This window comes from Crocodylus siamensis, chromosome 11, assembly GCF_052110815.1.
Source record: "Crocodylus siamensis isolate JL-2025a chromosome 11, ASM5211081v1, whole genome shotgun sequence".
Classification (NCBI taxonomy): Eukaryota; Metazoa; Chordata; order Crocodylia; family Crocodylidae; genus Crocodylus; species Crocodylus siamensis.
Genome location: NC_143405.1, coordinates 61,797,993 through 61,812,367, shown reverse-complemented (window position 1 = coordinate 61,812,367; position 14,375 = coordinate 61,797,993). Strand labels below are relative to the sequence as shown.

The 14,375-nt window shown below is 39.2% G+C and overlaps 1 protein-coding gene across 3 annotated transcripts in view; it reads right to left on the bottom strand.

The window, feature by feature from the left end:
• SUCLG2 (succinate-CoA ligase GDP-forming subunit beta) overlaps window positions 1-14,375 on the bottom strand; it is a 164,608-nt gene that overhangs the window by 126,510 nt on the left and 23,723 nt on the right. For all 3 annotated transcript variants that reach the window (XM_090022437.1, XM_090022438.1, XM_090022439.1), the window contains exon 2: window positions 6,362-6,503. In XM_090022437.1, coding sequence (XP_089878563.1) covers window positions 6,362-6,503 — 142 coding nt within the window. The remainder of the gene's footprint in view (window positions 1-6,361; window positions 6,504-14,375) is intronic.

Below are 14,375 nucleotides of genomic sequence, written 5' to 3'. Positions count from 1 at the left end.
AACTGGCAGTCTGCAAAGCTTAACACACTGTCCATGGGCTTGTGCCAGGCTGCCACTCCCCACTGACCATGCTGCTGTAGCAGCTGGTGTCTCTGAACTCCCCTTTGCACCTCCAGCCTCCGCTTCCTGCCCCCCACGAGGGAGAAATTAGCAAGCAGGGAGAGAAATGGGCACGCCCATGGCTCACACACACAGTATGTGGCCCTGAACAGCCCTGCAGAAGGCAAACTCCTCCAACCAGCTTTAAACATTAAACACGTTAAATTCAATACTGGTTTAAAAAAAAAGTTTCCTGCTGGATAACATGTATGCAATGAACAGACAGAACACAGCTCTGAATCCGCAATTGTATTAACTTCATCATGACCATAGGCACTACATGACTTTGATAAGTTCCCATTACTCAGAAAGAGAAAATAAAAGATGACCCACCCTTGGGACACTTCCTGAGTACACTGAACAAGTAGAAAGGACATATTACTTGTGGAAGTGGAGAACTGGTGTTTGTGAAGCAATGACAGCTAGCACCTAATTAACAATACAATCTGCCATTAGGTACCGTTCCTCACAATGGATTTCATCTGTGTTCACTGTAAATCCAATACCCAAAGATTGCTTTAGGGCTTTGATTTTTGCCTATTGATGTTCTTAAGGTTGCTATTTCTAGTCTGTGATCATATTTCATCCGTGTCCTACTCCCTTTTCTGAGCTGAGACTTGCCTCCAACAGACACAGAAGCACAAACAGACAAAACCTGTATTCTAATCCTTGAATCATATTTAATTGCAGACACACAACAGAGTCCCAAATCTTTCAGCACGTGCTCTGTTGAACAAACTACAGTAATTGAGGTAGCTTATTTACCCACTGACTTTCTTTAGAAGGCAGATCAAGCAATTCTGCAGTAGTCTTAACGCACACCACGATGCTCTCTTTATTTCTCAGAAACTTAGAAATCTTGACCTGAAGCATAAAACGAATGCTAAACTGTCTGCTGTTCTGCAAATAGTGCATTTCAGCACTTCCACCTGAGAATTGCTTAGTATGTAAAAAGCAACAAAATCCTCTGGGCCCAATTCTGAATTCCTTACCATGCGCAGCTCCCTTTGAAGTCAATACTAGTGACGTCATTCTCATTTTCTTGACATCTGCCATGCTTATCTTGGTAGAAAAACTATCAGGCTTTAAAGTCACTTAAAAAAAAAAACCCACTTTCCAAGTGACCTCTTGTACTATTAACAGGTTTTAAAACCTGAAGAAATTCTATTTAATGTGAATCTTAGATAGTAAAGAGTTCCACTTCAAAGGAAAGTAAGCAATTAACAAAGAAATCGATGAAAGCTGATTGTTGGATAAAAGATATCTTTTCACCAAGGCCTGCATAATACCGGACAACTGAGATCGCAACAAATAATGCCCTTTTGGCAGCTCCCCCTATCGAGTGTAGGTAAATCCAATACTTGCATCTTTGTTGACCATACCCAAAGCAGTATGATCTAAGAGCAAAATCAGTCTTCTCAAGAAATAGCGTTTAGATGACTCCTATAATTTACCTGTGAATAAAGCACAACTCTCTGCAAATTCTGTCAGTCTTTGCCTCTTATTTACCACACTGAAGGTATTATCCTCTGAAACTGTACTAAAAAAACCCATTTTTCCTGTCTTTATGCAGATGAATTGAATTAAGACATCTCCATATAGTAAGGAAAAAAAATGTGAAAGGGTATTTTATGATACGATAACTATCTTATCTTTTTAACCTGGAATTATGTAGATAGATGTCTAACGCGCATTTTCTTTGAAAGACTGAAAATAATAAGCGTTATTAAAATACCTGACACATTCAATTGAAGGTTGTTACCAGGTGGCATATTAGGGTGTAACACTCCTGGTTCAGACTCTTTTGCACAAATCGAACAACTTCCCTTAACAGTAAAAATGCCTTTAGTCTCTTCCCATAAGTCTGAACTGAACCAGGCTGTGGTTGGAGGCTTATCTGTTCAGAAACTCTCCATGAAATACCAGCCGGTATATCTCCAAGGATCTTGCAAAGTGGCCTCCAAACACAATCTGGAGGCATTTTTGTTTTTTTTTTAAACTTGCAGGCCCGTCTCTTTTTATTTTGCAGATAAATGTTTTCTCTCTAGCTCATCTAGCCCAGTCATATTTGGGGAATGTTGTAAGTATTCTAAGTTGCTCCTTGCATGTGAAAAAGTGATGTCCAAATGACAGCAGCGTCAGTGAGCTGACTGGATACAGGACAGACAAAGATGGTCTGCAACTCTAATGTAATGATCCAGACAGCAGCAGCACTACGGCTCTTGCTTCTGGGTTAGCAAACCAAGGATTATGACACGATGACAGCAAAACATGTAAAATGATTATGAGGATGTTGTTAATTATTTAACAAATCAATGGAGTATGTCATTCATTTCAACGTGAAACAATTTTCATACTGCAAAGCACAATTCCTTATTGGCACAGCAATTCACCATTGCTCTTGATGCAATTATATAAAATGAAAAGAGTAAGTTATCACTGTGACTGATCGAAACATTTTTGTAGCTGAAAGTGTTGACAAGCCAGCCAAGTCCAATAAGAACACTGCATGTAGTTCATATGCAGCAGTTTGATTATGAGAGATAATTAGTTTCCACTTTTATATTTCATTTTTCTTTCCAAGTTAAAAATATTTTCAATATAGTTTTCTCAGCAGATCAATATTCCTGTGATTTACATGCCACAATCAATAGCAACATCATTAATAAACTGCAACTATGCAAGCCATAAGACCATTATTCAACTTAAGTTTCATCTTTTTTTTAGGACACGCAAGTGATTAGGAGACAAGCTATTATTTTTGCCTCTGTTATACAGACTAGCTCTATTTGCCCTTTCCTGATGTTCACCCATGTAGTACCACATTTCAAGTTTGAAGCAAGGAGGTAGCAATATGATAGTAGTTCCACTATACTACCAACCCTACATAAAACCAAACTGCCTTCAAGAGAGTGAGGTTAAGAACTGGCACACTGAGAATGCCTAATTTTTGCCTTATCTGATAAAATGTCATATGGTTCCAGCACACCACTGATTTTTACCTCTATAACTTGAGGACCACATCAAAATAGCAGCTCTTAGTAGAACAGGGACATAAAGTAAAGATGGCTTAAGGATTACAAATCCAGCAGCCTAGATTTGCCGTTTAGAAAAGAAACAAGTACTACACCAGAGCAAACAGAATTCAAAATTTCCTTTGGGGATTAAATATCTCTACCTAGCTGCCCAGAAGAAGAGTAGAAGGAGTTTCAAATGGAATGTATGTATGTACTTGCACTGCTCTTTATTTAAAGAGTATGGGTAACCTCAGTAAAAATGACTGTACTAAGATATCAAAAAACTTACTGGCCCTGTCTACTAATCTATGAAATATCAATCATGTTTCCTGAAATAACCTGGGAAGGTAACCCAGCCTTCAGGCAGAAGAAACAGAGAGAGAAAGGTCTAAAAACATGTCTGAAAGAGCCCTCTTTCCCCCGCCAAACTACCACCTAACTAATTCTTAGAGAGATAAATCAAATGGTGATAGCAAGAGGCTCTGAACTGGAGTCTAGGATCAGTGCTGGAATTACAGTAAAAGATCATTCCAAGAGAAGAAACAAAGGAAAGGAAACTTCAGTTTGCATTACAAGCTTGAACCTAATTCAGATGACCAGAGCCCAGTAGGGTTGTGTGGAAATACTGTAAGTTGAAGGCAGAACCTGACCTCTGAATCTAGCTGACATTATATTTTCTAAAAAAAAAAATGTAATTTATTTTTTTTACTGTCCAGAGGTCCACTCTAACAGGATGCTTGGTAAATGTCAATGAACAAATCCTAATAAAAGTTACTACAGTAGTCCAGTGTTCAGACTGACCATTTCAGTTACTGCCGTGAAAAAGAACGGAGGTGACCAACCTGTGGCATGTGTGCCAGAAGTGACACGGTGTGTGGCATGCTGAGGACCGAGGACAGGACAGGCAACATAGTGGCAAACAGGGCAGAAAGCGGAAAAGCACAGGCATAGAGCACAAGGCAGGAAGCAGAAAGCAGAGCAGCAGCTCAGACAGGGGGAGGGGATTAGAGTGGTAGTGCCTTTGGGGAAGGCACAGGGCTCTTTAGTGGCATACCAGCCAAAAAAGGTTGTCCACCACTGAAATAAGACATGGCTACATTTTCTTTTCTTTAATTATTCCAGACGGCATTTTCTTTTTGTAGAAAAACTGAAACGCTAAAAATAGGGACAACCGTATCGAAATGCAGAGAAAACTCCCTTACATACAGCTGTACTCTGTTCCTTTGATGTGCCCTACAATTTGCATTCACATGTTCCATGCTTTTCTAATGTTATTAAAGTGCACTTTTCAGGCAGATTGCAAACAGCGTAAAAGAATCCGAAGCATGTAATCAGAAAGCTAAACACTGCAAAAAAAAAAAAAAAAAAAATCACTTGATAAGAAAATTGCTGTATTTTAAGACAAGCCAGATCAAAAGCACCTACCTTCTCAGCTTCTTGCAACAGTCATGCACAGGGACACTCAGGAAAATTAAGCAGATTTAACCACAGGTGCCACACCCATGACTTGATTTATAATTATATTAAACCCCCTTGAAGATGGTCCTCATTCAGTGGCTCCAAATCACTGTAGTTGAACCTCCTGGAGGAAAAAGCTGCAGGGATCTAAGGCCACTTTTCTCCTGAATGAGAGCACCCAGACACAGCTTAAGGGCTTTAAGTTTGGGGCATTAACAGGAACTTTTCCAGCTCCCTTGTATAGAAAGGCCATTCAGAAAATGGCTTATTCAGACTATTTTGTTTTTTAAGAATCATTGGGTGCATCTACGTATCAACCTATGGCAACATTGTTACTGCGCTCTGCTTTAGTACTTCCTTTTGGAAGTAGTAAGTGCCCATATGGCACCATACGCAGTTAAATTAAACCGTCGCTTTGCCATAGCAGTGCGCTGTAATGAGGCAGCGCGCAGATAGGGCGAAGCAGCTGCCGGTAATGTGTTGATGCACATGACTGCTACGGTGCTGTAGGGCAGTGTATAGATGCACCCATTGTGTATTGTGTTACATCCCAGCATTTTTCAATGCAAGATTTATTCTTTTTGCATTGAAAAATGCAAAAGAGAGAAACATGCCCAGAAGACAAACATGTAAATATGCACGTCTGAAATAGATTTTCAAAATCTATCACTTGGCATTCTAGTTACTATAAACAGGTTTATTGACAAGCATACAATCCTCATGATGGGAAAAGGGCTTAATCAGCTAGTACAGCAATAGCCTTCCTGTTTAGATCTCTGTATAAAACACACGCATAAAATCTAAGAACACGCAACTAGGGGATGTATTTATACATCTTGCCATTATGTGAAAAAATGTGAGACGCACAAAGAGCTCTTATGGATAAAGAGGCAGTTGCCAGATGACTGGCACCACCCCGCGTGCATTACTGATGGACAGTCTATCAATTCTCATTAGGAACCGCACGACAGAAAAACAAAGTGAGATGCTATTGAATACAAAACCAGAATCCAGCAAGATGATTTGGGGATGCTGGGAAGTGAAGCAATTTTTAACTTAGCTCTTTTGGACAGAACGGCTTCTGTGTAGGTTTGATCTCAAGTCCATCTGACAGAGGGATGCTTTTCACTTGGATACTCTAGGCCAAATTCTACCCGCCAGTGCATCACAATTTTAATAGGGAACACAGTGAAATCACAGCACTGGGATTCAAGGCATCAGGATTTCTTTACTGGCCTTGGTCACAGGCTCCTGCTGTGGTGCTGACAATTCATTTTACCTCTGTCTCTCCTTTTCCCTTGATGGAGAAACCCACTTTGTAAATGAGTAATTTCTATTTAAAAGCAATTGTATTTGTTTCCATGTTAGTTGTTTTTCTTCCCCTGTCCTTTATTACAACACTTTTGCTTGCAAAGTCTCTTTTTTAGCAAGTTCAGCTGTTTCTCTCCTTTATTCCCACAAGTCTTTATCCTGTGTATGGCATCACAATGATTTCCGGAACAGCCAGTTATGATGTTACATGCTTGATTCTTCATTCTTAAAGCCGATACAAACCATGTTAATTAAAGACGTCATGTTATTTAATAAAAACAAAGCTCTGGAAAATATTACTGTTATAAAGCTTTCTTCACACATGGCATGAAATATACTTTCAGAGGCCTTGATCATATTTCACATCACTACAATGAACATCAACTTTAAGACTGTGTACAAACTAAAGAGGAGGAAATTTCTTTTCCAGACTGGTATCTGGTGAAGTAGATTTCTCCTATTATTGGTCAACTTACTTAGTCTCTTCGCAGCTTCCAGGGCATCATTTGCAGTATCAGCCACAAAGAATCTCTGAACCGTAACCCCGTGGTCTGCCATCAGTTTTTTACTCTGGTATTCCTGTAGGTTTAGCCATCGTCGAGGGGTTAATTGAACAGCCTACAGAAATGAAAGGGGAAAATAACATAATGCTCATTAGGAACAGTTCATGAAACAGTCAAGTGAGCCATTAAGCCTCACAGTCACCTTGGCTAGCAATAAACAAAACTGTTTAGATGAAAAGGCAAAATATGCGTCATTTTATAAAAATGCCCTTTCTGAACATTTGAGAGACAAACGCCTTCTAAAACCTAGAGAAGAGACTGAAGCTCACAGGGTGAAGCTGGCTTGAAATTACGTATTTCATTTCAATCAACCCAGATGTGCAAATTCACTGGAGTGACTTCTAAAACATATTTATGTTTTTAGGTATTGCTGTGCTAGGTAAAATACCACTGACAGACTGTTACATTAAATAAAAATGCATCATTTAAATTCAAAACCCCTGATGTACACTGAATTTTGTATAATTCTCCTGCAGAGATACTAAACTACATGTAGTTTTCTATGCGGCTGTATAGCCAATAACTGAAATAAAACTAGGGTTAAGCTTTCCAAAGGCATCCAAAATACCAATTTATGCTCAGAGGCTTGGCTATATTGGTTACATTTTTATTTATGTTTTGTTAAAGGATCTATCAAATCCCCACATAATAGCCATGCTCATGTAACAGCCACGCTCATGAATGTTTCCTTGAAAAATTGGAAAAGAACTTACTCCTTTAATACCCAAATTGTAAAGAAACCAAATCAAAAGAGATGTGTCTAAAAAGATGGGGTGCATTAGTTCCACTCTCCTTTTAGTCTTGTCTGTAAGAAGATGCCAGGTGGGGATGCTCAAACATTTCTGTCTAGTCCTGATACTGCCTTAGCCTTAGGGCAGTGGGGGCCAGGTTTTTTGGCAGGCACGTCGCAAATTAGCTCTGCGCCCTCCCTGAACATCACTGATCCCCCTCCTCTATACAGTCTGCTTTGAGCTGCTGTGCCGCTTGTCCTCCCCCTGGTCTGCTGTGTGCCCCAGGCAGAGGCCGCCCCTGCTCTCGGGTGTGACTTATCGCTGCACTCCAGTTTTTGGTAGCAAAATTTTAGCGGGGGAAAATGTGGCTTTTATACAACTAAATGCGGTCAATATGCACGTGTAGTATATATGCTGAGGGGTTGTATACACACACAAGCTCTAACACCTTCAAAACAAACCATAAAAGAAGAGAAGAAGCAGCCTTAAGTTTTGCTCGTCAGAAGACCGCAAGCAGAACAGTGCATATCGCAAAGGCCACTTTAGGAATAAGAGGAGGCCTAGAGCCTACTTTCTATACTGCTTTTGTACAAGTCCCACTCCCTCACCCCCTTTTTTAATTGCCCCCGTGCTATCTTTTGGAGTTTCAGTGACTAAAATGAAAGACCTTGACCGGCTCCTGCTGAACACCCCTTTCTAACTCTCTCACCTACTGCAAGCAGCTGATGAACAAAATTAGAAAAGTTGGTGCAATATTCTCCTGTCAAATCAGGTGACTGCCTGTCTGGCTCCACTTGATACCATCCAAATATAGCTAAATTTGGGTTTTTTCTTCTTTTTTTTTCCAACATTAAGTGAATTTTGTGGTGGTAAAAAGTGCCAGGATGGCTCTTGAGATCAAGGTCCTATTAAACCACACAATGTATACAGCATGTACAGCCACAATGCAAATATGTGCTTTTTTCTTAATGCATCTCAACCCTGGCTTTCAGGCAGTATTACCAGGAAAGTTCAGCCTCTGCTTTCATAACCGAGAAAGTCCACATGTGTGCAAACTAGTGCCAACTATAAAAATCTCCTCCTCTCTCTGCTCCTCCCCATGATCTTGGGACTTCTTCACTAAGCGTTTGACCTTTCATTTTTTGCTTTTGTTTAAACTATATATAACCATGGGATTTCTGGCATCTCCAAGGAAGAGACTGGAGATTTCTGTCTGTATGAATGTGTGGTCCCTAGTGTGCCGTAACTTCTAGCAGGGGGGAAAAAAAATGACAGCAATTTAGCCTTGCAGTCTGCATCAGTAAAACATCAGTAGACAGCATGACCATCGAAGCTGCGTGATGCTCGGGATGCTATTTCCCAATCCTGTAAACAATACCAATGTCTCATCTAGGAACCATGGGATAAATGCTTGTAGTGCCAAATTTTCTTGCTTTTGTCTCTGTAAATTGAAAGTGTAACCACTTTGAAAACTTCCCAAGATATACTATGCATGTCACACACTGACAGCATTATCGTTTTCCAACTTAAGGAGAAAGCTGGTTTTGTAAGCAACAAAAAGTAGTCTTTTGGCTAAAAGCCAGGAACAACAGTGATTGAGGCCAATCACCACTGCGTTAGCATTCAGGACAGGCTTATGCTCAAGGCAGCCTAACACTGGTTTAGCAAACTCCTCCGATTGCTTTCACTCCTGAAAGTCACTTACTCAACGTAAACCTTCCCAAATATGACTCAATTTCTCCTTCTCCTTCTGATTAACAAAATTTAATTGTACTGTCTGCTATCTCCGCACAAACTCTTCTGGACTAGGAGCCAAAAACACTGCAGGGGGAGAAAATCAGAAATGCCTCGACCAAGTACAGGTGATAGTCTCAGGGCCTCTCCGAGAGAGAGAGAGAGAGCCTGTACAGCTGAAAAAGGTACAAAATACCCCCAAAAGAAATGCAAAAATCTAAAATTCTTGGTTCCAAACCTTTTGGAAGCTATAGACATGGAAGCTATAGACCAAATGAGAAACTGCAAAAAAATATAAATATAAAAAATATATATATAAATGCCCCAAAGCTTTTGTGCAAGCATTTCAGCCTTTGGCTGAAGGCTCCCAGATCCCTGTAGCACAATCACTAGAGAGGGAAATATTTATTTTGAAAACCCCTGAAAGGGAATTGGATGACTGTTCCCATGTCGCCAATATACACAATAGCTTTATGTGCACTGAAGTCACGCGTCTGCTAAATTTTAGGTGTACAGACCAGGCTATTTGGGCAAATGTGATCTCTTTTATTAGACCAGCTGGATAGTTGGAAAAAGTGTTCTTTGCAAGCTTTCGGGCACAGGCGTAGGGAGAGTCTGCTGGGCTTCTCTCTCTAGGGTCCGCCTTAACCCAGTATGCAAAATGCAGGTCTATGCAAATGCAAGAGTATGGTATGTGTATGTCTTTTCTTCATGTCTCCAATTAAATTCCAGCCTTCTTTGTCAGATGCCCATCAGTCCTTGAAAATCCTGGCTATTATGTTATTTTATTACACCAAAAAAGAATAACAACACATGGCTTCAAACGGATTTAGCAGATTACAGATGATAAACATTATTTCAGCAGTAAGAAAAAAATCAGAACAGTAAGAACTGCTCTGATTATACAATAACTACCTCAGAATGGTGGGGGGGAAGCAACTTGATCAGACTAGTTGGCTGTCAGCCATCCCACTGCAGTTACAAGTTGTACCTAAGAAATACACCTTTCTGTCAAGGCCTGGAGCTAGAATACAACATCTGTAAAGACATTGCTCATTCTCTCTCTTTCGCTCAATAGGGAATTTACAAATTAGACTTCCAGGGTACAGAAAAATGTGCTTGCCTCTTTCAGCCAGGGCAGATTGATTGAGATCAAAGTGTTTTAAATAGCCAATTTTAATTGTGATTTAAATCACCAGGAAAGGAAACCTGATTTAAACAACTGATTTTAATCTTGCTTTGCATTTGTACTTCTTAGTTGCCTAAGGAAAGTTGGACTTGGAGTGGTGACCATGAAGACAGGCTAATTTGCGACTAATTATAGTCTTTAAAATAAATTGTATAAATTTTTATGTTTTTGTTGTTGCTACCCAGGAGGATGCACTATGTATGTATGGAAGCAATTACAGAAGGATCCATGTAATTATGATATAGTCAGTGTAAGCATATATTCACTTTCTTACCTTTGTTTTAAAACATAAGTGTTTAGTTCAACGTTTCTTCATTGCTTATTTACCAGATATTTTTAAAGCTTCTGTCACACAGGTTTGGTTGATAAAAGAAATCAATCAAAATACTGAAATAAAGCATTTTGATTCCCGCCCCCACACTTGTTATTTATTTAAATAAAAGTACATTAAGTATACTGAAAACACCAGGGGGGAACAAGTTTATAGAAACATGCTCTGTATTACAACCAATTTATTAAAAAGAGGTATTATTTGTTCTAAGTACATTTTTTTCTCATCCTCATATCCATCAAGATGTTAGAACTAACAAATCTTGTGACCATAACTTCTATTCATAGTTTTGGAGAGGAAAACAAGCTCTCTCTAATTCTAATCAATTCCTCAAATTTTAATGTGCTAGTTAGTGAACAGAACTAAATTTAAAAACAAATTAAAAAAAAAAAACTGAAAAGAAATATTTTCTTTGTACTACGGACAGGGCTACTGCTAAAGATAGTTTCCACTTCAGTAAAGCCTGGTTTTCGGTGCCTAGCAAATCCTCCCTTTTCAATGTTTTTCATTCCTTTAAAATTCTAGCTTCCACACAGGTTAATTATTACTTCTATTATCTATTACTATTATTATATGCAACTTAGTAGGTTTTTCAATTAAATATGAAACTAAAAAAATAGTTTTTTAAAAAGAAAATTGTACTTAGTTTAAATTGTTTAATTATCTGTTTTATTCTACTGAAAGAAAACCTCTGCCTTCTGTGCTGAGCACCTTGACAAACACTACTATCATGAAAGACTATTTACCATGAGTTTTCTGCTCTAGTATCAACAACAGCCTCAAAAAAAGATCTTTAAAGAAAAGAAGGACGTTCCATCCTGGTTATGAACAAGAATGGGCTGAGGAACAGAGACAAAAAGACGGGAATGGTTTAGTGTCAAAGAAGAACTGACAAAATGGTCATAACAGTAACACAACTAAGCCCTGGGCAGTTAGTGAAAGACTAGGATGCTTATAGAAGAGAGAGGCAAAAACGCATTTATCAACTTTCCACGTGCAGACCATAAAGTTCAAGTACTGAACAACCATCCTCCTGTAACCAGGACAGGCTTTCAATCAGGATTTTTCACAATAGACAAACTCCTTGTGATGAATGAACTCCTGGGAAGATGAATGAATACAGCCAACTGCTATATACAACATTCATCAATTAACCGTACACTTTAGAAATCAGTGGGAATTGACTCTGTATTAATAGCTGTGCAGAAGAAACGACCGCCAAAAAGCTACCTGGAAGCTCTTGAGAAAAAAAACCACAGACTATTTCCTTGAGAAAGTTAGGCAAAAAGATAGTAATTGCAAAAAAGGCAGGACGAAAAAGAAAAATGTCTTTCTAAAGATATTCTCTCTTTCAAAACTACTTTGAAATTGAAGCAGCAGAACCAATTCTCTTGTGTTACAGACCAAAGAGAAAAAAAATACCAAGATGATCATATGCTACCAAAGGTAGTAAGTAGAAGATTTTCAGAATTAACTCCTATCTGTGGGAGGTTTGTTATAATAAATACATGATTGGAAGATAAAGTAGGAAAAAAACCATGATTAAAATGAAAAGACTCAGACCTCTAGATAGGTGGGATGACAATTAATATATTAAATTAAAGCGTTTGCTACAAACTTCTACTCATTGCTCAAAAGAAACTGATGGAGAGGTCCTTTCAGTGCACATACAAGTTTTCTGAAAACTGCAGCAGGAAAGACATCAGGAGACCTAAAACTCTATTACAATAGGCAGTCACCCACTGGCAAGAACATCTAACAAATGTTTACATCAAGACATGGCAGACAAGTAAAGGCGGGATATGAGATGACCAAGAAAAATGAAACATTAAGGGAATTCAGAGGTGCCCCTCATAGGCAAAAAAAAAAAAAAAAATCCCGCTGGGGAGGGCAACCTGTTACAGGCCCTTTTTGTGAGGTGCATTTATGTGCTGGTGTTGGCTATAAAGGACCAACTATTGGGATCATAATAAATTCTAGTTTATTGGATGGGATGCAAAGTTACCAATAAAATTATAAATGCAAACTTTGAGTTATGAGTGCATGCGTGTGCGTTGCCACACCCATGCAATGAGTGTGCCAGGTCTCTGCCAATACCTAGCAGAGGTTTATCTTGCTGGGATCCTATGATCCCTACTGATTTCCTGCCTCTGGGGCGGGGGGCTGGACTCGATGATCCTTTGGGGTCCCTTCTATGAAATCTATGATCACAATAATCCCAGAAATCAGTGATTCCCAATCTCTTTGCTACAATGGAGATAAGGCCTAAGCATGTTTTGTGGAGCAAGTGCCACAGCCTTGCAAGCCACAGTTAAATAATCACTACAATTAAAAAAAAAGACATCATTGACACTGCCAGTGACATTGCACGAATGTCAAGATTATCAACGTGGAAGTCTGCAAGATACAAAACGTTAAAAGAAACCTTGCTTTTCCCAAATCCATTCTTTTTCTCCAGTAGGACAGCCACGAACCCTCTCCCTCCCCTTGAGGCTTATTAGCAGAAGTCTTTAATGAGGCAATTTTAATACTACATGCCTGCAGGGGTCTTGGTTATCCTCCCATCGCCCTTGATGCCACAGCTCTGCCGCTGTCGATCTAGTTGCCCTCAGCAGCAGTAAGTTGCAAAGAGTAACATGTATATTTGCCCATTCATGAAACAGACTACAGGCAACCCCTGCTTAGCACTCTTAATTGGCTCCCAAAAAACCAAGCGTTAAGCAGAAATAGGAATAAGTGAAACCGAAAGTTTCTTGAGCCAAGACGGCAACCATAAGCATTATAACAAAACTCGTTGAGTGCTAAGTGGAATCAGGTAAGAACATAAAATGGACTTTATAGTGAAATAGCACTAAGCAAAATAGCATTAAGCGGGGGTTGCCCCTATAAGGAAACCAGGCTGTGAGCACTGATCAATGGAAATAATTTGAAAGGCTCTTAAAAAGGTGGGGGAAGATTAAAACAAAAGGAAGGATTTCTTTCCCTTCCTTCATCTGTAACTTCCCTTCTCCCCCATAACTTTACCTCCTCTCCCAGCACTTCGGCCAGGAAATCACAAGGAGACCTCCTTGGAGTAAGCCATACATCTCTGAGACTCTCGCAGTTTCACCGTTGGATGGACTACAGTATGTCTTAAAGCAAAAGAGACATTGGAGTTGTATGCAATTTACTTCTCAGCAATCTGTTTCTTCATTGTGGGTTTAAACAGCAATATGGAAGAATGTACTTATGTCACAGGTACTTCATTTCAAACCAGGAAGGAAGCACTAAAAATTCTCAGTTGGTGGCTATTTCAGAATAAAACCCTGAGATTTCCATGTGACACCCTACATTTTGTGTTACTAATAAAACATGCAAGACCTAGAAAACTTGAGCCTCAGCGCTTCTGTTGGTGCAAAGTATTCATGTGGGGTGGCATTGCTTGAGAAGATGCTGTTGGAGACTCATTGAGATTTTTGGAAAAAAATCCAGTTTCTTAAAGCACACCCCCTCCCGACATTCAAAATCCTCCTCCTCAAAGAATTACCTTTTCCTTCAAAAGGTCCAAAGAAGCTTTTAATGGTTTAAGAAAAACCAAACCTGCTAATCTTCTTTACTTCTTAAACATCTAACCACTTTCTTTGTATATTTTAATTCAAGTTTTGTTAGCCAAGGAAAACAAATCACTTAAGTCAGCTTTTTTCTGTGACTAAATCCAGGCAATAGTTTTCTTACAGTGGAATAAAAGCAAACTCAAACTACAAAAACTAATCCCTGCATAGGAAATTTTTATTGAGTGTAGGATAACTGCCATTCACATCCCCACTGGAGGCTTCCAAGTAAAGAAATGCTACTACTAGAAGAAGATGATATAACAGCTCTTATTTGGAACTGAGGCACTTCAGGCATCTTAGAAAGAAAGTAGTATATTGAAGTTGTTTTCATTTTTAATCATACTATATA